Below are 26837 nucleotides of genomic sequence, written 5' to 3'. Positions count from 1 at the left end.
TTCTTCTTTCAACACGGCAAACGAGAGTGACTCTGTCTGCAAACTGTCATCTGCTGTGTGACGATGTGACGCACTGAGCAGTTCTGTGAGTGGGTGTGAGTGAGAGAAAAATGTGAGAGCCAAATGTTCATGTTTCTGGGTTTCTAATGAGATTACAGAACGTAATATCTCAACATTTCTCACCTGCCACATACCATCAGATCTCCCCTACAGCGTGCACACACACTGCAGGTTTCAAATAAAGCCCCTGCATCACCATCAATATATTATTCTTAAATTAATTTTGGTCGCATCAACTGGTTTTATTCTACGGTCTGCTCTCTGTGTGCTTAATCTTTTTTGTCCATGGTATGATTTTATGCAAACTGTGCAGAATGGACTAACAGCAGGGCAGAGCCACTATCAAAACAGTAAGAGTGGCTGCGCCTCACTAGTCTGCAGCACTGCTATCTCAATCAAGTTGAAACTAAAAATATGCACTGGTAAAATACTTTTTTTTTTGCGACAGATTAGCCACTGCAGTTGAAAAATCACATAATTATATCAGATAAAAACAGAATTTGCTGCTCTAACAGACTTGCCTCTAAATTACCCTGTATCAGATGTAACTGTATTGTTTATTTTACATTTCCTGCATTACAATCTGTAGCTTTGACGTTGGGAGTGTTATTTTTCAGATAGGAAATGAAGTGTGTGCCTTCAAAATAAATCTGCCTTGTGTGCGAAAGAAGAGTGCCTAAGTGATTAAGATAATATGGTAATCGGATGCTTTGAAGGTGAAAGGTCTGTAATGCTACCGACTGTTTTGGGGTTAGGAAAAAACAAAAACAAAAAAAATCAAAGGACACAGTGTCATAGATGCGAAGCAGCACCCCATGCTCTGAAAAGTGAGCTAAAACTCGCCCCGTCTGCTCAGTAGACGTGACGCTGGCGTCTGTGGAGACACGTGCACCGGGGAGGCCGACTGACAGGCACGAAGCTCCACAGGAACTTTAAAATGTTGTCAGCCAAATGAGACAGAAGTAACAAACCGAACAGAAAAGCAAGAAGAGAACCGAACACCTGTGCACGGCTCCACTCGACAGCTCGGTTTTAGCTGGATTTTAGATGAACGCCACACTAAAGGCTCATTTATGCTCATCGTTAAATACGGACACGGATGCGGTTGGAGCCTCCTGTCCGTACTCTGCGTTCATTTTGTACATATTCGTGCACGTTTTCAGGAAGCTTATGGATATGGACGAAGCGAAGCAGAACCACAGGAAATCCCACAAATTTTTCACTGAATTTGCACTTCCCCATGCCACCAAGGGTACAGGGACAGCTAGCTGCGTGACATTAACGTGGGAGGCAGTCAGTTCATTATTTAAAAAACAGATGTTACCAATTAATTTCAGATTTTAAACTGCAATGCCAGAAAAAAAGAAAAATCCAATATAAAATCCTGTCTTTTTTGACACTGGGAGTGGATTTGACACATTTTTAAGAAATCTTCATTTAAAATATTTCAACAGCATATGCATGCAGCATATTATTTTTAAATTATGCAAATAAAAAAGTTATTTAAAAAAACTAGATGAATAAATTAAAAGCCTGTTAAGACTACTGGAACACTCTTCTTATTGGTCAGTGCTGATTGCTTACCACACCCATCGTCTCGCCATTTATCTCCAGGAGGCACAAATTAGTCGGGTTTCCATCCAAATATATCGCAAATTTTAACCAAGTTTTCAGAAAATTGGCAAAACAAAATACAAATTTATGAACGTTTCCATCCACTTTGGTTCATCGAGTCGAGCAATAGGTGGTGCTAATTCTCCATTACATGATATTATACCGCTGCAGAAGAAGAGGGCGCACCGTGACGACGCGTTACAGGCGCCTCAGTCAAAAATCAAAACTTTGTTGTTTTCCTTAAATTAGTTCAAGAAAAGTGAAAGTCTCTTCTTCGGTCCAAACAAACCGGCTGTTGTTGTCGTCTGCCGCCATTTTTCCTCTGTACAGCGGAACGGAAGTCACGTGATCATGAACGTCACAGATTATTCGCTAAACCTGTTTCCATAGCAACTTGTTCGCGTTTTCCTTTTATCGATGCACCAACTTTTCCACCTCCCCCAAGTGTAAAAACAGTTTTTTGCGATATTTGGAGATTTTTTTTTTCGAATTTTCAGTGTTTCCATTCAGGTTTTTAATGCGCAAATTGAAAATGCGAATAAAAACAGGTGGATGGAAACCCACCTATTGAAATTGCAATACATTTCTTTAGACAGAGAGAGGGAGAGAAAAAAAGAGAAGGTGTCAGCTGTACCTCAAACACAGTGAGGGCGAAGGGGTGAGCCAGGTAGTCCGCAGACTGCAGCACTTTCCTCCTGTTGTCTCCGTTCAGATCGACGCTACAGAGCATGTGCAGCTTCGAGTCGACCCAGTACAACCTGCCCTTGATCAGATCTGGTGAGGGACAAAGAAGGAAGGGAGGAGTTAGGAGATGAGGAGGAATAAATCGAGGGGGAAAGTGAAGGGGAAAAAATTTCAAGTTAAAAAATAAATAGCATGAGACGAAGGGAGAAAGAACAGGAGGGAAAGCAATATGGAGAGAGGAGAAGATGAACATGAATAAAAAAAAAAAAAAAAAAGAAAGAAAAAAGAGTTGGATGGAGGAAATGGGACCAGAGAGGTGAAGACAGAGCGGGAGGGCCAGATGAGGAGGAAGAAGAAGAGTCGCACAGAGAGAAGATGAGGCATGGAGAGCAGAAATAAAAGAGGAACGAAGGAGGGTGAAGGAGAAAAAAAAAAAGAAAAAAACAAAATCAATGCAACATTTCATCATGCGGGAAAAATCGATGGTTGCACCACAGCCTGGACGCTGAGAGAGAGAGAGAGAGAGAGCGCAAGACGGCGTGGCTGCTTTTTTTTTTTATACGTCTGTTTGCTGTAGCAAGCAAAAGGAGAAAACTGACACCTCTGCTACCCTCACACTGCCGAATATAAATCCATCTGTGATGTTCAATGCATTTGAAAAATTATTTTATGATGAGATGTTGGAATATTTTGGTTATACACACCTGCTCATGCGAAGTGGTAGAGCTACTTTGTATCACTACGCAACGGCTTCCTATACCTGGTGTGTGAATAATTGCACAGTGCTGAGGGGAGCTGCTGCGTAGTGATACTAAAACAAAGTAGTTCCAGCTGTTAGTAAAAAAAGAAATACCACTATCCAACAGCTATAATGAATATGGTGTGTGTGTGTGTGTGTGTGTGTGTGTGTTTTCCTACCTAGTGTGATTCCATTAGGCCACTGGATGTCCGTCTCCACCAGAACCTTCCTGTCCATTCCGTTCATACCAGACTTCTCAATCTTTGCCGGCTCGCCCCAGTCTGACCAGTACAGGAACCTACGTCACACACACACACACACACACACACACACACACACACAGTGAAATGGACCAGTCCCTGTCTATACCCTCTTCAAATAAAACACATTTTAAAAACAGCATCATGACATGGCATTTTATGAATGGAACAGGCATAAAAAAAAGAGATTCTACTAGATTCCTTATCAGATCTAATCTACAGCCGTTTCACGTTCACCAACTTCTAGTCAGATTATGCCTTTAAGTAAGGACAATTTAACACCACGTCAAACACCAGTTTACACAGGCTGGTGAGGCTTGTAAATTTGTCTGACATGACACCAGAAAGACAAGAAAATTCAGCTTGATCGCCTCTTATTAGGGAATCAAAGCTTGTTCAACATAAACGCCACTTTGTGACTGTCACAGCATAGGATTACATGGTTCTCTCTAAGGCAGCGGTTCTCCATCACACTCATCAGAACCAAGAGCTCTGCTGTTTTTCTATCCTACCAACTAATTAATTCCAGATATGTACAAAAAAAATAAGAAAGTAATCGCTGACCAGACAGCTAAAATGAAAACCAGAAGGGTTCTAAGGATTGGGATTAGTAATTCCTGCTCCATGGGTTGGGACAAATAAGTCCCTCAGATTTATGCAGGGTGTCTACAGGTTTCAGAGGGTTAAATATAGCGCTTTTTAAGACCCGTTTAAGACAGATTTTAATGAAAATTAAGACTTTTTTGGGACGAATCTTTTTCAAAATCACACAAATCAGCATTTCAGGTGAATGTAAAGATAAATCCTTTGTAGACTGAGTGCAGATGTAAATTTTTGGAAGGAATATGGTCGTTAGGAGCTAGATGGTTCAATGAAATGAAATGTATTTTAACTTCACAGGTAAGTATTAAGGACTTTCTAGGATTTCCCTCTACACTAAGTATAAAGTGAGCCGAGTTACTATACAAAAAGTACACAGAAACACAGGGATAAATGAAATAAGATAAAATATTTTATGCTGAATCAAGACCTCAAACTCCAATTTAAGACTCTGTAATGACTTTTGAGGCATAACATTTGCAAAACTGAATTTAAGACATTTTAAGACTTTTTACAAAAAGGAGCTGCAGACAGCCTGTTATGAAATGCTTTCAAAAACCACAGAGAGAAAAACTCAAAACCTTCAGCTGAATTAATTAATGACATTAACATTTTGGAAGTACAAGGTTTTCATGTGAATGCAGCAATATACCAAACAGGAATACATATACACTTGGGATGGGTTTTGATTTTTGAATTTTCAAATAGTCACAAAGAAAAAACATATTAAATAATTTATGCAACTGAGGACTTGCCTTAAAAAAAGAACAACAGATACAGCACTTTTGCTTGACATGCCCATATCAAACACACAAAAACACACGAGCCTCCACTCACCCTGACAGCGGATCTACAGCGATGGAGGCCGGCTCTTTGAGGCCGCTGCTGAACAGGACTTTCTGTTTCGTCCCGTTGAAGTTGGCCACGGCGATTGTTTTGGTGCCGAGGTCCGACCAGTACAGGTTCTTGTAGATCCAGTCGACGGCGATTCCTACAGGAGTCTGGACATTTTTGATCACCGTCTTGTGGCTGCCGACCTCTCCTCGTTTGTCCAGCACGGTGCTGGGAGAACAACAGAACGGGTAAGACAGGCTGATAATGAACCACATTTTCCATATAAATAAATGTCTGTTTTAATACTCTCCAGCACCAATTTATTTAATCGCCACAGTAATTCAACTTGTTGTGTCGCTATTTCTGAGAAACCTCCTCTGCTGCACAGGAAGTGATGAGTTCCACACCGTCTTCTTGGAATAAACCGAAGAATAACAACGAGGTAGTTGGCATGAGCCACCATGGCTGAAAAGACAAAGAGCCTTTGCCTTCTTCTTAACAAATTGAATCAATTTTCCATCTTGGTTTCAGTATGTTTACACTATAAGCATAATTAATAAAGACAAATGAAGAATGGGGGACCTGGCCCCGGCTGCAGCTGGGAACACTGATTTTGGAAACTCATTGCATCACATATAATGACAGGGATAACAGATTTTGTCTCCCAGTGGTAAATATGCTCACACTAGGTGATTAGTGAAGAATGAAGTAATATACACTTTAACAGCATAACAGATGATGTTTCCATGACATCAGACAGCCTAATGTCTTGGGTACCTGCAGGCTCTAATATGAATGAACAGGTATCTATGCCATGGATGTATTATATTATTAATGTGTATTAATATGCCCTGCGAGTTGTGGCTGGAGAGATCTGCTCAGAGTACTTTTTCATTTCTACATTTCCTAACCCTAACCTGACCGGCAAAAATCAGAGAGGAGGGATCCGGTCGATATGAGCTGTGAACTCCCGAAGGAGAGATGGAGGTAATTTGGAGAAAAAAAAAAGGGGGTTAGGATAGGTTAGGCTTGTAACTAAAATCCACTGCAGGACAGGAGGTCCAAATTATAATGGAAACATCATCATCTATCATCATCAATTTAACTTAGTAATGTAACTCCTCTGCCTCTCTGCTCTGTAAACTTTAATTTGAATGAATGCCTAATCCAGGTGCCTCAGATCGGTCTGCAAATCCATCAGTGCAGTTAAGGTTGTATCTGTAAACCTTTAACATATTAGATAATCTGTCCTGCTCAAGTCTCAGTTCTCCAACTCCCTGTTTGTACATCCAAACGCTGTGTTGACCGCCTCAACCGTTCCCCAGCTTTTATATGATCCTGTGCGTTTTTTGGTTTTTTTTGTGTGTGTGTAACCCTACCTGTAGATAGCCTTCTGTCCCAGGTCGGCCCAGAAGATCATCTGCTGGTTGAAGTCGGCGTCCAGGGCCACTGTGTTCCTCTGCTGCTCCACTATCTGTGTGTACTCCTTCCTCTCGAGACCCAGGCGGCGGATGTCACGACGGTTTGTGAAGATCAGGCAGGGCTCCTTGCCTGCGATGGACGGGAGGAGGAAGCAAGTCAAGTCCAGTTCAAATGATTTGCTTAAAAAGGATAAATTAAGACATGGAAACCGGAGGCCGATCTGACAGCTCATCTCTTCAATAAGTCCCTCAGGTCTCCCTCCTCCATGTCTCCGGGCCTTTATGTGAAATGATTACCTAATTAATGTGTTGGTGTATTGAAGGGAGGCTAATTATTTATAGATTTTTTTTCTTAGCTGTTATACTCCAAATACAAAAAGAAATCAATCATTATATGAAGACAGCAGTACTTGTTACAGCTATTATTGAGGGCAATGTTGCGTTTTCTCGACCTCCTTCAGGGCTTGTATGCCGTAGTAATTTTAAATTTTCATGACTTTTCCAGTACCAGCCAGATAAAAAAAAAAACCCATGACCAACAATTAAGCACTTCAGTACTGAATATCCACAGCAAAATGGCATGGACCGACCCAACATACCAGTGAACTTTTAAGTGTAATGGATTGTGCATTGTTAACTTCTGCCTGCTTGCATAACCAAACAGGAAATTATGTGCCGTTTACACAAGCTTCACACAGTCACCGGACGATGGAGTTTAAGTTACAATGAGACAGCAAATACTAAAGAAAGAAAGAAAGAAAGAAAGAGATATATAAAGAAATATCATTGTCCAATTTATCATTTGCAGCATGAAATAAGATTATTTTAGGAATTCATAAATCATGTTTTCAATGCCTTGTCAGCACATTTTTGTTTTATCCATTTCAAGATGTTCCAGTGCTGAATTTTGTAAATTTCTCCAGGTTTTCTAGGATATACTGTATATACTGTATATACCTTGTCATTATTATTTAGCATTTGTGATGTTTTTTATGTCCTTGAGTTTTCTCTACAGTTACGCTCATGACTCATGACTGACGAGAGCATAAGCTGCATTCCTAAGATATAAATTTAAATTCTGACGGTAACAGAAATTGGAATCCCCAGTTGGACTGGAAAGTCGAAGATAACTGGCGATCCTCCATGAAATGCAGTACCAATGTAAACAAACTTGCTATAAGATCCTCCCTTAAAAATCCCTGTCACTCAAATTGACTTTGACACTACAAACATATCCAGTGGAATCGAATTTTTCTCCAACAGTTTCAAAGTTCTGTCTAACAAATTATCTAATTGTGAAAATGCCACAGACACACCCAAGTCTCATCAAAATCTCATCTAATCAAGGCCGCTAGTTCGCTAAATTTGATGGAAACTGGTTAATAGGTTTGGTCTGACATAACGTGCTGACAGACAGACAATCTGGTGGAAACACAGCCTCCTTGGTAAAGGTAAAAATGTAAAACCTGATTTTTCTCAGTATTTGTCTTTTTGCTACATTTGAAAAGCCACGGCTGTTTCAAATGAAAGGAGAATGAACAAGCCAGCGAGTTACATACAATATTTACATGTTAAAGTCACAGTCATGCATTGCACACAACTCATTGCGCAGAACAGGCATGTATCTTTTAACACGTAAAAAAAAAATTAATGCAAACCCAAGTAAAAGCTTCTCCACAGCTCACTGGCTTCCTCCATCTCTCTTAGCAGCAGGAACGATTTTTAAATTTCCTGCTCAGCGGGTTGGAAAATATTTAAGAAGACAGGGGGCAAGCGGAGCTGATGTGCATTTGAGTTTTTAACTTGTTGTCCTTTCACTTCTGTCCCCATCTGCCTTCTGACTGTGTACTCTCACTCCATTCAACAAGTCACCAGCAGTGCCTTCGTTTCCTAAAGAGCTCAACGAACAGGAAAACTCGTCCGGTGTGTGGACTGTCAAAAAGCGAGCCAACAGAAAAAATCTGGACACCACATCACAAACTAGGGATGCACAATCCATTTTTTCCAGTTCAGATCCAATTCTGACACATGGGCTTTGGGTATCGACCGATACAGGGTACCAATCCCACACCAGCTATTTTTTCCTTTATCATTATTATAATTTTTGCTGCTGGTATCATGTTCAAGGTTACATAAGGCTGTAGTAAACCACACAAAACTTAAATTAAAAAGAGCAAAAATACACAAAATCCATTAAATTTGTGTGTATGCCAAAGCAATTTATTTAAACTGCAGGTTAAGTAGGTTTCTCACAGAAACAAGTGCGGGAGAGCAAATTGCTGTGGGAACTCCTTCAATGTTTTGAAAAACCTGAACTAATCAAATACACAGCAATGTGTTATCAACCATTAGTAAGGAGATTTGGCTCATAGTGATGAACACTACAATAGAATTTATTTGACTGCAGTACCGGCACACACCACTGTGGCGCTGCACTGTAATCAGCTCAGTGCATCCAGGAAGACACTGCAGAAGAAGGAGGAAAACCTGTGTTCACCAGCAACAGCCGGGCTAACACACTGCTGAGAATTAGGCCTGGATTGGACCCCCTACCACAAACAGCCAATCAGGTTTCAACACTTCATGCACCCTACTGTACCAACATGGTTTAGTTTGATTACCAGCAGTGCAAGTGTTCATTTTTGCCTAATGCGAACCACGTGTGCCTGCTAGACAGCTATGTTAACTCATCAAAAAAATGCAACTCTGAAAATCAGTGCACAGACACATTCAGAGTCTTCTGCACCTCCCATGTTCGTCAGCAGACCTGCTCAGTTAATCATCAAGGAGCTGATTTATTTAACCCTTGTGCTCTCCTAAGGAAAAGTTCCTAATAACACCCTTTGACCAAAAATTGGTCATGCATTCATTCTTTCATAAAATTATGAATTTTTTATCAATTTTTCCATTTTGGAATTTTCCATTTGGCATTTTGTTCCATTCTATATATGTATATATATATATATATATATATATATGTATCTCCCCAGTCTCCATCGAAGTTTCATTTTCAATAAAAATCCTTAGCCTGCATGATTGCTCTCACGCACAGGGAAGAAATGAATAATTCTGGAGCTGGCTGTATTTATAAGTTTAGATTGTTTACGCACCTGCATAAGCAGACTCCTGCTTCAGACAGCCTTATTTAGATTTTTGCACTTTCGCTGCGCTAGATAGTGTTGTTGTGGGGCAAGGGGTCATGAATTCATGTTGAAAAACTTTGAGACGGTACTGCTGTTTGATCCATTTATTTGAAATAGACTTCAAGAGAATGGAAAAAAAGCTGTTAGAATCACAAGATCCCTGGCCAGTTTCCCCTCATGCACAGTGCATGCACATGCACAGTGCATGCACATGCATGTACGCACATGTACGCACATGTGCGTGCACGCACGGCTTGCATGAGTGTGCCTGTACACATAAGAGCAATGAAAAAAAGTCAGGACAATCATACAGGCTCTTGTTCCCTAGCTTGTGCATATGCGTGCATACGCGTGCACAAATGTGCACGAACGAACATGAAAATGCATCACTATAACGAAAATGGGAATAGAATTGAGAATCACCGTCAATAACCTTTGTTTCAAGAGAAAAGGTTTGGAGAATCAACTTCATTTAATTTTGTTTTATGGAATAATAAAAAACATGATTTTAATGTATTTCAATCTGCCAAAAAATGGTCAAAGGAGGCTTAACTGTGTTTTTTTTTTAATGACAGTGTAGAAAGGTGTTGTAATTACAATTCTTTAGAAACTCAAATTTTAATGAAAACTACACATCTCTACTTAATTTCAAGGCTGTGGAATGATCACAGCCAAAATGACCGCAGAAAATACAACTGAAATGACCAAAAAATGGTCAAGGAGAGCATGAGGGTTAAAAAATGATCAGAATTGTTGAGCCTCATCAAACGTGTGCCACCTAGTGTCAGATATTTTTTCACTTTAAGAGGAACTTTTACCAAATGAAGTGGACGGGAGGGCAGACTGAGGGCACAGTGACAGTCATTGTCAACAACCAAAACAATAAAGCCTTTTGACTGCGTCTGATCTGCGACAACATGTGATCTGACAGGAGAAAGGCACTCACATCCCCCAGCTGCAGCGCCGGACCCCGAGCCGCCCCAAATACATCTGAAGAATATCAAGTTTTCCATGATCTCAGATTCCCCTGGTTTTCTGTTTTGACATTGTGTTTATTTTTGTGCAAATGTTGGTCACTGAGAGCCGACCAGGCCTCTCTAACGGAGCAGTAAGTTTGCTCAGCTGACGTTTTGAGGACAGTGTCAGTGTTTGTTCACTTTTTTTCATCTCACTCCCCCATACTCCAAAATTTCCAGGCCAGCCTGGTCTTATGATTCGATCCGGCAACCTTCTGCCTATTTGTCCAATGCACCCAACGCTTTATTTGAGTGCTGTGAGTTGCACAGTCGCTTCTTTCTTGATTCGATGTGCACCATTAATGTCGTACATTTCAGGAAACTATATAGGTCAAATTCACTGACAACCTTGCAAACTCTAAAAAGTGATTTCACTGTGGTGTATTTCACCAAAGAGACTCTCAATTCATGGGTCAGAAAACCCTCAGAAAGTTGTGGGAGGATGTGTTTTATTTAAAATAAATAAATAAATAAATAAATAAATGTTTTGTGATAAGCTTTTCTCTTGGGGAATGATGAATTTAAGGCTTCTACACTTATTACACAAGATGATTTGAGAAATATGGAAACTACATTACCACAATACAAGTCATTTAAAAAAAAAAAAAATAATAATAATTTATAGTATTTTTCTTCCTTAGGCAATAATTAACATTTATTCTTAACTGTTGGTTGTACCTCCAAATTTGGTGATTTTAGTGTTATAGCTTAATTTGAGTATTTACATGCTCCTCTTTGGGTTCAGAAAGTTCTACAACCTTTGGGGTCATGAAACCTTTAAAAAACTGATTATATAAACTGAAAAATGTCGTCAACTTATAGCGACAAGACCATGTTCCTTGGTTTCCTTTGGTTTGTTAGTTTGATTTTAAGGGGATACAAGGTTTAGGTTGGACAGCAGTGATATCAAACATGAGTTGAACTTCTTCCCTCTTGGAGGTCACAACCTTAGTAATTATTTATTTATTTATTTTGGTGGTGCTGCAGCTGTTAACTCACCGACGGCCTTGCAGACTCCAGTGGTTGGATCCATCTGGTAGCCGTTGTGGCATTCGCACTTGTAGCCTCCCTTCAGGTTGATGCAGATCTGACTGCAGATGCCGGGGTTCAGACACTCATTGATGTCTGCACAGTGAGCGAGGGAGGAAGACGGGGAACGGAGAGAGAGAGAACGACAGGTGGCATATGATCAGTCAAGTCGGCTTTTAATTCCATGTAGCTGTGCATACAACAGGAAACACAGCACAACATGCCTTGAGAAAAAGACATCTTTTTAAACAGTATTTAGCTAAAATCAGCACTAAGCCACATTTTTGAGCTGTATGTGTGGTCATTTGTCTTCTTTGCAGCATTGATCCTGTGATTGACTTAAAGTCATGTTTTTGCCTCTTTGGACAGAAAGTTTTAGCTACTCTGCTAATAATGTCACAGCAGGCATTTTGTTTCTGGCAGTGTCAGCTGAACAACAAGTAAAAAAATTGATGTTATGTGTTATTACAGACATATTCCCAATCTTTCAGAGGGTTCAGAGGCGTTTACTGAATCTGAATCCAGCGCTGAATCTGCTTACTGAATCGAATTGTTTAGAATTAAACCTTTAACAATTGTTTGTGGGGAAAAAAGACAAATTAAATAAAAGCAAAAACACAGTACTCATATGATGCTGTGCTGGTAAGTGTCTATATATGACATGCAAACCCCTTTCAGTCAATGAGACGATGCCACAAATGTTGTATTTTCAATGATGGATCAACACTCAGATTAGATAAATGACGTAACTGATTTTAAAAATCACAAAGAACCAGGTAGGAGAAACAAACCCTAGTGTGTGCACATTTTGGGAAAAAAAAACATTACTTGTATAAATAATTTCCTTACTTGACATTACCTGAGAGACACTGACTGTAAGCTGACGTGAGTTTGGGATACGCAGAATGAAAATCTGAAGCTTCACGTTTTATTGATGGAAATGTTTTGCTACACCCTCCCTCTGCTTGAACTCTGAATCTGTTGATGGTTTCAGCAGGTTGACGGTAGGTTTACATGCAGGAGGGCAAATACCTATATGAAACCAACAGGGGTCATTCCAGACTGGATTATACGTATTATCCAATATCCAATCCAGTGTTTGAGGCCGAGACTGGCTCAGTACCAACACTCCGAGTTGGATCAGTGCCTCCCTAAGCAGAACCGAGAGGATTTCAGCTTTGAGAAAAAGATTAGAACATGACCAATCACATTACACACTAAATCCCCTTTTGAGGCTGCAACAGCACAATAAAAAAATATGTTACCCGCTGTAAGAAAGCATCCAGCACTCATAGCACGTACCAGTTTCAACACAGCAGTGCACCTCTCTTAAGTTTAGAGATAAAACATAAAAGGAAAATGCTGAAAATATTGCAATTAAGTCCAAAATGCAAAACCACAGGAACAGCAATTTAATGAAGAAGTCTGACGAAGAAAAAAAATGGATAACAGCGTCACCACTCACACTAATAAATACCATCATTAAGTTAATAATTTCAGTCAAATAATTTCATGAAGAGCTGAGCGCACGGGGAAACATGGCCGCTGGAAGCTGGACATGCTTGTCAACTGAGAAAAGTTTGGTTTTACCTCATTTCACTGCTGATGTGATTTTGTTGATTAAACAAAACACTGACCTAACACAAGCAAAATGGGAAAAAATGGACTCAAATCATTAAGACCTCCCAAGTTCTCTCCATATTTTACTAGAAAAATTACAGAAATTAAGGTCTCAAAAAGTTAAAACACATAACACATAAAAGTTAACACATTGACACATTGTTTGTTTATTTTTTAATTGACTAACCAGGACTTTCTAGCTAGCTACAGTACTCATGTTGTAAAAAGAATGTAAAGTTATGAGAAGCAACATCAGTGGACATCAGCCTCTACAGAGATGTGAACAAAGCCTCTGCCGCTGTCCACAGTCAAAACAGAGCGACCCACCGACAAAGTTTCACGCATATTCAGGGCCCAAAATTAAAGTTTTTTGGCTCCCCTACCAATGGCAAATAAACAATTTTTTTTACAAGCCATAAAACAGCATCACACTGTGCTTTTGAGCTTCATATTTTAGCCAGGAGCTCAGGGAACCAGTTATTCAAGCGCAAACCTCCATGACGTTTCTCTTCACCGTTACGTTTTCTTTTTGGAGGCTTTGTGTCACCACATCTCTTATAACATGTAACACAAATGTTTCTTACACCAAAAACACAGACAGACATGGTGTAGAGAGCGCACAAATAGCAGTAAGCAGCTTTGATTGGATTGGTTGACCATTGGTACGGTGGTGAGTGAGGGTCACATTGGCTTCAGTCGATTGAAATAAAAAAACAGCGCTGAAACCTGGGTCTATGCTGTAATCCCAGATTATTTACTGGCCACCTGGCTGGCAAACCCAATTTATGTACCTACCAAACCTAAAATTTACCTGCACGTGGTGGGTACATGGTGTTAATTTTGGCCTGTGTGCTTTTTAATTAACAGTGCCACACTCCCTACTTACCTCCGCAGGTCTTGCGGTCTATCAGCTGCAGTCCAGGCGTGCAGTCGCACTCGAAGCCGATCACCATGTCTCTGCAGATGTGGGAGCAGCCGCCGTTGTTCAAGAGACATTCGTTCAGATCTGAGACACAGGAGGAGAGAGGGCAGCGATAATATGAGAGACTGATGGGAATATAAATCTGGTAAGAAAATGAAAAGAAGCATACTGGATTTATAATTATAAGAGCCTTTCTTGTAGTGCCATGAATGAGGAACTGGTGATTGAAGACTATTAATTAGGAATTGTTATTAAGGATACTTTAACTTGTGCACAACCTTAGGTTATATAGGATATATTTCATATTAGTCCAGGTGTTTTAAATCTCCTCGCTGTATCCTATCGGCCAAAGGCATCATCCTACATTGCATAACACGCTGTTTAATGCATTTGTAACCCTGAAATTACTAATTTTGTCTACCAAGCATAAGCTCAGTGTCTCTTTCTATTGTTCCACCATCACACCCGTAACAGTTAAAAGCTAAAATACACATTTGTCTAAAACAGTGGTGCCCAACCCAGTCCTCAAGGGCCCCCTGTCCTGCAGGTTTATGTTTCAGCTCTGCTCTTCCACACCTGATCCAATTAAGGGTTTCATGCTGATTGGTTGAAACAGATGTACCTGAACAGGCTGTGCATGAAGGTGCATGGGCCTTAATTGGGTCAGCTGTGCAGGAGCAGAGCTGAAACCAAAACCTGCAGGACAGGGACTGGGTTGGGCACCACTGGTCTAAAGCTTTTGTTACTGGCTTTTTTAGTATAGCCCACTAAGGAAACCTCAATTCAAAGTCATATATAAGAACTCTTTAAAGTCATGCTTTTAATTCATGCATTTAAGTCATGCTTATTTCTTAAATTAGCTGCTCAATGTCTGCTGTTTTTAATTGCTACTTGCTAGTACAACATAAAATTTGTCTAGTTTTGCTTTTTATTCACTTTTTTTATTGGCCCGTCTTACGTTTACCTTGCAGCTAGCAGTGGAGATAAGAGTTCACGGTCAAGTTTAGGGTGATGGTTTGGTGAGGGCTAATATTATTTTTTTGTTGAATGGTAATAGGCAAACAAATTTTAAAAGCTTTCAGTAACTAATTATTTTGTGTACTTGTACTTCTGAGTATTTTTTTAAAGTCACGAATTTTGCTTTTGCTTGAGCACATTTTTGCTTGACTTCACTACATTTTAAAAATCACATCCATTACAGAGAAAAAAATGATCAGTGACAGAATAGCTAGGAATTCTTATTTTTCATCAACTTTTTGTTCAGTCCTGTGGGTATGATTTCATTTTGTGTAATTGTATGCAACGTGTTTTCACATCAATTAAGAGCAGAGTGGCTTCAGCACTGTCGTTCGCAATTCTCCAGTTAATTAGTCCAATTAATTAACTCTAAAAGGATATAAATCGTAATATTTTTCCATTCCCATTTTCATTCATGTCGTATTTTCCATTTCCTCATTTCCATTCCCATTTGCTTTTATATTAAAAAACACTCTTCGTCCCCACCCTCTGCGTCGAATGCAGAAGTCTGGCTGATGATTTGACTTCAGGGTGCAGCCCTGGTTGCTAGGGTGTTACGAGGCTGTTGCTAGGTGATTGCTATTCATATACAATTTCATGAGGCTGGTGGCGATGCAGGTCATCAAGTGTAAGAACTCATACAATAGCAACAATTGAGCAAAACCTGAACAAAAACACCAACAACGCAGTGAACGTCACACGAGTCAACGAGTACACTTTTTTTTTTTTTTTTTTAAATTGCAGACTGGCTTCCTCTGCCTCATCGATTAACGAGGAATAACTTGTCTAATTTTTCATAAAGTGCAGCTCAACATGCTTTGTTTGGTGATCGATTGGCGTCGTTCCACCAGCTTTGATCAATCAGAAAGCCTCGACAGAAGTAAGATGGCTTCAGTGTCTGATTCAGTGAGGTTTATGACAATGGCTATTGATAGTTCCTCCATGTTTACATCAGCCAATAACACATCGATCAATACACAAAAGGACTTCTGTGCGGTCTGCACATTGTTCAGCATCCAAACACGGAGGTTCAAACATGACCAGAGCGGCTACAGCGGCGTTACTGCAGCATAAAGAAAACAGCAAGTCGCTCAAAAATGAAACCAAGATGTCCGTGTTTCAAGCCTGGCTTCTCAACTTTTTTTTTTTTTTTTTTTTTTTTTTTATAAAATCAATAGCAGCAGACAACGATGAGATGGAGATCACTTGGAGAAACAAGCTTTTCAAGTGATGAAGTTGGATTAATAAGGCTGGTGTGCAGCTCATTATCTGGGAGTCACATATTGATTCAATCTATTATTTACTATTAAACTGTGCAATGACAGTACAGTAAACCAAAAATGATCAGAGAGTGTACATTTAAAAAAATAAAAAAAATAAAAACTCACTCCAATATGCAAAAAAAACAAAAAAGTTAAAAGGAGACGAGTTCATAGCTCAGGCAGCAGCAAGTTCTCCAATACATGAACTGTTTACACCTAAAAAAATATATGTAGTATTGCTTCTCTCCAGTTTTTAATATACTTTAAACCCCCAAGCACAAGTTTGGTTATCTACTCAGTGTGTCATTTAATTAAAAAAAAATAAAAACACAAAGCTTTTCTGTTTCACAAGCTAGTAGCAAGCTCTTCCAGGACTAATTACATTATTTAGAAAGACACAGTGTCCAATTTTTCTGTCTGTGCTCAGGGCAGGTGTTTATGAGTGTACCTACTTTGTTCTTTGATAAAAAAAAAAAAAAGAAAAGAAAAAAGAAACAACTTTCTTTCCCTCGGTATGAAGCAGCATTTAGTGAACAAACACGTTCAGGATTTATATCTTATCAAACTACACTGCAGTCGACTTCAAACGCAGAGAGCTGAGGCTCAGTCAAATTTTTAAAAAGAAAACAAGTTCTTCAAGACATTAAAGTGGATTACTTACATTAGATATGCCAGTCCTGTTTGCGCTACAAAATTCAGTATTCTACTCACCATGTCCATTTAATAAAAGCACAAAAATATTTTGGCAATGTTCTTCAATACATCAAAGAGAATTTTTTAGCCGTTCCTTTTCTCACAGTGAGCAGCAGCACACATTAAAGCTGCAGGAGGCAACATTCATGTAAAAATACACATCAAAAAATCAGCCTAAAATCTAAACCCAACACAACAGCAGCCCGTCCCCACTAATTGAGATGCTGCAGATTTGCCCAAATTAAATTCTCTCGTCGCTTTTATACACACAGTAAGTCCCAAATCAAAATTTAAGAGCAAAGCACAAGCTGTCTCCTAAACAGCAGTGAGCTACTCCATCCAGAGAAACATTAGATCTTTATCCTCCCTCGTCTCTTTGCTATAAAGCAACAAACACACACACACACACACACACACACACACACACACACACACACACACACACACACACACACACACACACACACACACACACACACACACACACACACACACACACACACACACACACACACACACACACACACACACAGAGCCTGGGTTGGTAAACATGAGCGAGCTGTGTACAGTTTGCTGTCATCATCCTGGAACTCATTTTTTTTTCCTCTCCTCTGTTTACAACTATGTCCTCTCCTCATTTTCTGTAGTTATGTTACTGTGAAATGTCTGGTTTACTGTATTTTGCTGTTTTCAGTTTACCTTCTATTCTTTTTTTTTATTTACTGTTTTAATCTCTTTTTTACAAAAGACCTTGTAGTGACAGACTACAAATCAGCATCGGCTACCAACACTAAAGGCTCACTTACACTCAACTTTAAATACAGATACAGACGGAGCCTTTTGTCTGTAGTCTGCGTTCATTTCGTTCATATTTGTGAACGTTTTCAGGAAGCTGACGGATACGGATGAAGTAAATCTTTATTTCAAGTCATAAACAAACAAAGACGACACGCTTACAAAGAAATGAAGCATTAAGACAATAAAACGAGGCGGTGCAAAAGAAAAAATACAGCAAAAACAAAACAAGCCAAAAGATAAATAAAAATAAACAAACATGAGTGTATGACAAACTCATTTAAAAACGTTGAAAATATTGCATATATTCATCATGTGTGTGTATGTATGTGTGTGTGTGTGTGTGTCTGTGTGTGTGCGAGTGTGTGTGTGTGTGTGTGTGTGTGTGTGTATGTGTTGTCTGTGTGTGTGTGTAAGAGAGAATCGTGGGGTGGGGGTCTAGAGGTTGGGGTGGGGGGGGGTGTTTTTAACATGTAAAGCACTTTGTGCTACATTTCATGTATGAAAAGTGCTCTACAAATAAAGTTTGATTTGATTTTGATTTGATTCATTATTTTTATTTTTATTTTTTTTGCCTCTTTTCGTCATTACGACGTCCATGTTTGTTGTTGTCAGAAATTTTTGACTCCGAGCTGCCCCCTAGTGGCTTTATTGTTTAACATCCATGCAAACATAAACGATGCATGGAAGTGTTTGGGACGGGTACATCTTTTGAAATGGACGTATTTATCTTCATATGTAAAGGGAGAATAAAGAGCCTTAAGATACTTGCAGTGGATAGCTGTCAGTCGCTGTAAAATAAACCTTGAATAAATAATAAATAATAATCATTCTACACTGAAGTTAACTTTTTCAAGCAGCCAGCGTGCAGAGACACCAGGTGCAGCTTTACACTAAAATTAAATGTTGTTTATTCTACCAGGTGAATTCTGTGCTAGACATTCAGAAATCTCATAGAAACTAGAAAACAGCCAGTGGAGCGCAAATCTCCCCCAACACTGTGCTGTTGTCAAGACGCACCAGTCCCACATGTTGGATATTCACTAAAAAGTTAATCACACCCACCGCCACACCCTTTCTCTGGCCAATCAATGTGAAGATGAATCCAACCTTTCCACAAAGTTTCATGCAAATCTGTTCCCGAAAGTTTTGAGATATTCCTGCTAGCAAACAAACAGAGTGGGGTGAAAACAAAAACAAAACCCCGTCCAGCTGTGGGCCAGCTGTTCTTGTACTCACTGCATTCCTTGATGGGTTCGTCGCTCCAGTCAGAACAGTCCCTGGCCTTGTTGCACACCTTGCTCATCTCGATGCACTCCCCGTTGCGACACTTGAACTTGTCTGGTCCGTTGCACTGAGTCACTGAGGCGGGAAAAAACAAAAAACAAACAAACATCAACAGAGAGGAGATTCACATGGGAGTCCTGGACCTCGCTACCTGGATCACTTGACATCTGCTGCAAACTTCACCGCTTTTAAGAGGGCGACCCAATCCTGGATCATTCAGCAACAAATCTGCACTCATTTTTTTTGTTTTGTTTTTCCTCTTTTTACTACTATGTCCTTTTCTAATTTCCTGTAGCTATGTTACTGCTGAATGTGTGTTTTATTGTATCTTACTGTAATCAGTTTACCTTCTATTCTTTAGTTTTAATCTTCATAATAAATCTAAAAAAAAAAGACATACTGGGACGTCATGACACATCTTTGTACATTTGTTATAACAATCTAGGATGTAAAGAGCCAGTTAGCATATGATAATATATCAGTATATGAAATATTGCTTCGTACTTTATTACATTGAGAAATTTTGGGGGTATCAATGTATTAAAATTACAATAAAACCTAATTTCTCCTTGCTATTGCACTCTACAAGATGGTGGATCCACAGCTTGGTGTATTTTAGGGAAACGAACTTATAATAAACAAGTAGTATCTGGATATTGTATATGTTTGAGAATTTCATTTAAAATACTCTGATATATTATGAGGAAACTTTATGGAAATGGATGTGTGCATCTGCATTTCAGTTTTAAGATCTAAATCTATCAGATGCCTCATTTTTACCCTCGTATTTGTTGTTTTATTTTTCAGTGTTTAGTTGCTTTTTTGTTTTAACATAATATTGTTTAATGTTTAGGACTCACTATTTGCCTTATTCTCATCTAGAAAAAAATTCTCTGCTTTTACAGCTGAATGCAATCATGAAAGTCCCATCTAAACTAAATCAAAATATTAAGAGCACTGAGCATTTGTGTGTGTGTGTGTGTGTGTGAGAGAGACTAATTGGGTGTCTCAATATTCTTCCCAGTGCAAAAGTTCAGTCCATCAAAGCCGTTCGCTGCACTCATTACGTCAAACAGTGCAGACAGAAATGATGATTTCCTTCTTGTTTTTGTGTTCACAGATTACCCACCGACCTGTGATCTTTGTGAGGACATTATAGAGATCTATTGTGGAGATGAAATGAATTATTAATTTGGAGTGTGTGTGTGTGTGTGGTGTTTGCACGTCAGCCTGTGTGTCTGACCGTGTTTAATGTTGACAGATTCCCCGCTGCCACCAACAACCATGAGCCTCACCATCCTCTTCCATTTTGCTGCGGCACATGAACTAAAAGCTGGAGAGGAAATAATGAATGGGCTCGTTTGTGAGCGAGCGAGGAGGGGAAAGAATGTGCTGAACGCAGATGTTGGGCGAAAAACCTGCTGCGATCAAAACGTTTCAAAACCCGTCGTCAGTCCCAAAGTCACGGCTAAAAACTAAAAGGTGACGCTGCACTTTGTGTTCGAGTCGCCAGACTTTGGAATGCCCTGCCAGAGGAGGTCAGCCTGCTGAATCACTCCCCCTCTTTTTTCCTTATTTATTCTACCTTTGTCTGTTTGTTTTGCTCATTTTATTGTTTCTACACTCCAATTAGTAATTGCTCCTGCGGCGCGTCTTGCTTTAACTGGCATTTTGTCTTTTTCCCCATGACTTTTATTATTTTATCCTTTTGTATGTATGCACAGCACTTTGTAACTCTTTTAAAAAGTGCTATTCTATTATTATTGTTGTTGTTGTTGCTGTTAAATGTCAGCAGCCTTGTTTTTATCTTGGCAACCATTAGTCTTATTTTATCTGACAGTTCTGAACAGGTTTCTTGAGTGCAGTCGCTGAAGAAACTTGTCAAAACTGTCAAACTGTAACTGGCCGATATTTAAACAACAAAATCCCACAGATTATAGCTGCAAGTTGTGGTCGGCTGATGTGTTTTTCAATGGCCGATGCCAATATTTAGACAGCAGGGTGGCTGATGGACGATTCATAATGCTGATATCATGTTGTTCTTTTCTAAATTTGATGTTAAAATAGCACAATTTAATAATAATCACAAATAAGACACAAATGCTAAACTTAAATCAGTGGTTCCCAACCCAGTTCTCAAGGGCCCCCTGTCCTGCAGGTTTTTGTTTCAGCTCTGCTCTTTTACACTTGATCCATTTAAGGGCTTCATGCTGATTGGCTGAAACAGATCTACCTGAAGAGGGCGTGCATGAAGGTGCAAGGGCCTTAACTGGGTCAGGTGTGCAAGAGCAGAGCTGGAACAAAAACCTGCAGGACAGGGGGGCTTTGAGGACTGGTTTGGGAACCACTGACTTAAATGAACATTTATTTACCATTAATGATGTCTGCTTGTCTCTGTTTGCTTAAATATATCTGATTAAATCGATCGCCCACTGGCTACAAGGTTTCCATCTGACGGCACAGACGTGTTTTTCTGTTTGTTTTGTTGTTTGTTTTTCCTTTGAAGTTTTCACAACCAAAATGTTTTCTTCTTTCCGGGGCAAAAACAACTGCACTCAAGGAAACAAGCTAATGGGACTGACTGCTGTTTTATTCCTCACAGATAACGTCTAGTGAGCGCACACAGAAAAATAAAATTAAATAAAAACACCTGAGGTGGACTGTGAGAGCATTTGTTTGTAAAAACACTCAGGAATATACTTGGAAACCCATCTACATACACATACACACACATACACACACACAAAATAAATAAAAACACCGTGCTGTTGTACCTCAGGACACCTTAAGGTGGAATGCAAAAACATCTTTTTTTTTTGCTTTTGCTCTTCCCCCCTAACACTTTGAAACACAAACCGAGCAATTCATGACACAAAAACAAAAGAAACACTGTGGTTTTGTATCCAAGCAAGCCCGGAGGTGAAAGCATTTGTCAATTAAAATACACACACACACACACACACACACACACACACACACACTCATGCCACTTACAGTTCCTACAGTTGACTTCATCCGAGCCGTCGGCGCAGTCTCTGAGGCCGTTGCACTGTCTGCCGCCAGGAATACAGTTTCCATCGTCACACTTGAAATGATCCGGTCCACAGGTACGCACAGCTGTAGACACACACACACACACACACACACACAGCGTTATATGTACATTCATCCGTTTCTCTTTTCCCACAAGTGAACAGTGTTTACGGTGTATACAGGTGTGTAAGTGCAGGAAAGGTGAAAGGCAGAGCGAGACAAAACACAAGAGAACAGGGCAGGACAAAAACTAAACGGAAAGACGATGATGCGATACGGAAAAAGTTACGCAAATAACGGGTGGGCACAATAAACAAAATCTTATAGCTATACGTGTTTGCATGAATGTTTTGTGCATGTGTTTATGCACATGTAGAGAATCTGGTGTTGAGTATAGTGGGAATATGTATGTATGACAATGACAGTCATATGGTGATATGTAATGAGGGACGATAACTATGTTAATGCGGAAAAAAATCATACAGATAAGGGAGTGAGTACATATTTATGTAATAAGTGACAAATGAGGCGAAGGAGGTAGGCAAAGAAAAGAAAGAAATTCATGAGTAAATTATAAGATCAATAATGAATAGAAGAAAAAATACATTAATAATAAAATTCAATATCATGGCAAAACAAAAAAGGATCGGCTGAATAAAGAAAAGAGCCACCTGCTGAAAGTTACACTATTACTGTTAAGTGGCTCTCAAAACTTAAGTTCACAGTTAATTTAGAACGAGCGTCTACAGAGTAACCACGTTGACGGTGATTTTCAGAGTTTTGTTTTGTTTCTACATGCAATTCCACCTCTAAACCGGATCTTTTCCAAATTCAGAAAATGTTCTTCAAACCGAGCACGTCAAGGAGCAGCAGCTGGAGTTCCTGGCCTTAGAGGTGTAAACACACACACAAACGCACGTTTGGTACAAAAGTGACTCCTGGCACATCTCAACTAGCTCTAATAAGTTTCAGACTGCTGTTTTTGTTCATTGCAACAGCACAAAGCACCATGAACCTGTCATTTTCCGTAAGTTAATTTTTGTATTGTTTATGTGGACAGAAGGGGGACAGCGGTCAGGCGTCTGCAGCTGGACTTCAGTATCGTTTGAAAGCTGTGAGTCTGCCTCGGCCCCTTGCAGCGCCGGCTTCTGTTTCCTGACATTTTGAACTGTGAGGACGAGCCGATCAGACGCTGAGAGCTCGGCGTGTTCCTGGCACTCGCCGTGTCGAACTTTATTGTTTATTCTCAACAGCAAGAACCATAACTAGCACCTCCAACACATTTTTTTGTGAGCAAAAAACAAGAATGAGGTCCAGTTTTACACACGGACTCAGTACAAAGGAATTTCAAGGACTGAATGTTTGATTTTGAGTGTTTGGTCCACTGAACACAATTTCTCTACATTTTACACCACAACAAGATGTTTTGCAAATCTTGCAGGGGAGCTAAAGATTTCACAAGATAAAATCGAAATCCCTACATTTTCAAATGTGAATTTTTGGTTGAAACAGCCTCCTGATAACGTTCTGTTTCTGCGTATAACAAAGTCGTCAACATTCAGAAACCACAGAGCTGATAAAGCTGATAATTGGCTGTGAAAAGCAAACGTTTCCCCGGGGATGGCCAAGTTAGTTAACATTTTGGTGCAAAACTCGTGTGTCCAATCCACACACCACCTTTAGCATGTGGACTGTACAGAGTGTGTGCTGGACAGAGGACGCTGTACATACGACAGTTTGCTTCGTCGCTGCCGTCCTTGCAGTCCGGGTCTCCATCACACCTCCACTTCTTGTGAATACACTCTCCTGACCGGCACTGCATCTCACTGGACGAACACTTGGCGGGCGGCGTCGGGTGGCGGCCGCACCGAGACGGAGACTCGTCTGACTGATCCTGCATGGCGAGGGAGAGAGAGAGAGAGAGAGAGAGAGAGAGAGAGAGAGAGAGAATGAACGTGTGAGTGAGAGAGAATTTCATGTCTCTTAGACTGCACATTAAAGTCCTTGCTCTTCAGTTTCTAGTTTTGAGGAGGAGGAGGATAACTGTTGATGTTATTTTCAACTGTAATGAGAAAATGAGGAAGAGATCCTTGAAGTAATAATCCATGCCATTCACATAAATAAAAACTGACAATAAAACAAACAAATAAATGTCCATTTTACTACTCTATTGCAGACTGTTCTAAACACTCAGTGTCTAGCAGCTCTTTGCAGCTGCAAACAAAGTGATGCATTTTTCATTTTTCTTAGTTTGGAATAAACAGAAGGACTCTAGCACTGGTGAAAAAGGACTAGAAATTACTCAAGTAGAAACAGAAACAAACAGAAACACTTTATTGGTAGAGCAATTCTTGCTTTGCTGATATTTTAATTAAGCAGAAGTAAGACAAAAAAATTCTGCTTAAGTAAAAGGAAAAGAAACTCATTTGAATGTAAATGAGTAGAAGTCATATTTGTTAGATGTAAGACTTACATCTATTTTCCTTTGAGATCTCTATGGCAGATTACTCCTCACATCTTTGCCAGCTGGCCAGTCACTGTGAGTGTGAAAGGCTCAAAATTTGTCAGCTTATGACAGTCCAGTTTATAATGGTTACATGGAACCTATAAAATATGCACTCTAATGGATATAACCTAAAATAAGTGCAATACTTCAGCAAAAATGTACTTACTAACTTTAAAATCAAAGTGAATTGAAAGTCCACTTTAGTTTTGAGCGATTCAGTTTGTCTGATTTTCAACTGCAATTTCTCAGCCTAAAAACTGACTGGGCCGATCAGAGCTGCTGTACAGCCGGTCAAACGCTGTCAGTGTAATCAAGCTTTGCCACCACCAGAAAGATCATAGCATGTTGGCTATCACTAGCTAACACAGGAAAATGCACAATAACGTTACAGACACCGCTATGAAACAAACTAAAAACTACAAACATAACGCAGAGCAGTGTTGTGCACCGAAGGCATTTCTGAGATTTTCTGCCGGCCGGATTTGGCAAAAGTTTAATTTCAACTTCAACAAACCCTGCTACAAAGGACCCCTGGTCAGTTTGTTAGAATTATCCCGACTCCACTGACCACTGGCTTTTTGGCAATATACAGCTCTTGCATTTGTTATGTTCCTTTCACCAACAAAACTGGCATAACCGGCACAGAATGTCAACATTGAGGGACATTTTTGTAGGTGGGTAAAGCTGCTATGTTAGACTCATTTGCAGTAGCGCTCGGCTGTAAAGTGACTAACGTAGCTACTGTGTCGACTGAAAACTACGCCAGAGCGTCTGGCCAGGCACAAGTGACGGATTGGTGAACGAGACTTTAATCCCTCCGCCTACAGACATTTCAGACCAAATAAAACATAATGGCCCACAATTACAGTGACATGAATCTCAAGGAAATTGAATCAGGTCAACTGGAGTTATATGTCTAGAACACAGGTGTCAAACTAGTGCCATGGAGGGCCAAGAGGCTGCAGGTTTTTATTCCAACCAAAAACTCCACCAGGTGATTTCACTGATTAGTCCCGCCTCTCTGCTTGAAGGTGGGGTGATCAGTGAAATCACCTGGTGGAGTTTTTTGTTGGATTGAAAACCTGCAGCCTTTTGGCCCTCCATGGCGCCAGTTTGACACCCCTGGTCTAGAGGAACTAGAGGGGCGAAACGTCTTCTAGACATAACTAAGTCCAGTTGACCTGATTCAATTTCCTTGAGATGCCTATGACCTGGACGAATGAGAATATGCACAGACATTTCTGAGCACTCTGGGTTGAATACCCTTTAAAATGGTGCAGAAATTTGAAAAGATGGCTCGGAAAACTGCTGATTACAGGAACCACTTGGGTTTCAATCTAAGATGCAGACAGAACAGGCTGATAACAACGAACCTGCACCCGTGTTCCACTGTGAAAAGCCACAGAGCGGACAAAATCTCAGAGAAAGCCCAGAACCATCTCTTAAATGAGCGAATACAGCAGATCCAATTCAACATTGAGGGCCTGAAGGGGAAAGCTGACCAGTTAACCCAAGAATTGAAACCAATCCTGCCTGCTGCAGTCTTGGAGAAGGTCACTAATTTCACCCAGAAAGCCCAACTTGCCTCGTCTTCTAGATATATAAATAAGTCTAGTTGACCTGATTCAATTTCCTTGAGATGCCTATGACCTGAACGAACGACAATATCCTCAGACAGTAACGTGAATAAATGTAATTCATTCCTTTCACCCCTGCGTGGTTAGCATGAGCAGTGTTAGCCATCATCACCAAACAGACAAAGAAAAGAGAAACAAACTCAGAGAACACAAGCTCCACGCACACCGTCTGATTGACAGGCGGTCCCCGTGGCGACGGGCGGCGCACACACACCACAGCAGTGACCGCTTCGCATCAAAAGAAACAAATCTCGCACATTACCCGCCTAATTAGAATGAAATCTTTACAATCAGAGAGAACGGGATCAAGAGGAGCGGCACAAAGAATTTCTGATGCTTTCATCATCTCAGAATATCACTGGCGCACATGGGAGGGGATTAATGCGAGTGTGAGAATCTGTTTTTGTCTGCAGGGCAGGGCAATAATTCATACAGCTGACGGTTAATACTGACATGCGGGGGCGAGAGAGAGGGAGAGAGGGAGGGAGAGAACGAGAGCGAGGGAAAGAACACACAGTTTGAAGTGTTTGTGGGCGTGCAGGGCAGGGCAATGACACATGGCTGTTGCATCATTTTTGTTGTTATAAGGCGGTCGCCGTTAGCCACACGACCTGTCAACAGGTATGAAGGAAACGCCGACTCAGTGGAACTTGTTCTGCTGTTTG

General features: G+C 40.2%; 1 protein-coding gene across 2 annotated transcripts in view; it reads right to left on the bottom strand.

Annotated features, from left to right (window-relative positions):
• Positions 1-26837, bottom strand: part of vldlr (very low density lipoprotein receptor) — a 99728-nt gene that overhangs the window by 32367 nt on the left and 40524 nt on the right. For both annotated transcript variants that reach the window (XM_030065926.1, XM_030065927.1), the window contains exons 6-14: positions 23761-23923; positions 21991-22113; positions 18949-19071; positions 13907-14026; positions 11371-11496; positions 6171-6342; positions 4795-5019; positions 3277-3395; positions 2309-2448 (exon numbers count right to left, since the gene is read on the bottom strand). In XM_030065926.1, coding sequence (XP_029921786.1) covers positions 2309-2448; positions 3277-3395; positions 4795-5019; positions 6171-6342; positions 11371-11496; positions 13907-14026; positions 18949-19071; positions 21991-22113; positions 23761-23923 — 1311 coding nt within the window. The remainder of the gene's footprint in view (positions 1-2308; positions 2449-3276; positions 3396-4794; positions 5020-6170; positions 6343-11370; positions 11497-13906; positions 14027-18948; positions 19072-21990; positions 22114-23760; positions 23924-26837) is intronic.

Source organism: Myripristis murdjan, chromosome 12 (genome assembly GCF_902150065.1).
Source record: "Myripristis murdjan chromosome 12, fMyrMur1.1, whole genome shotgun sequence".
Lineage (NCBI taxonomy): Eukaryota > Metazoa > Chordata > Actinopteri > Holocentriformes > Holocentridae > Myripristis > Myripristis murdjan.
The sequence above is the reverse complement of the archived record's forward strand: the minus strand, read 5'-3'. Positions and strand labels throughout refer to the sequence as shown.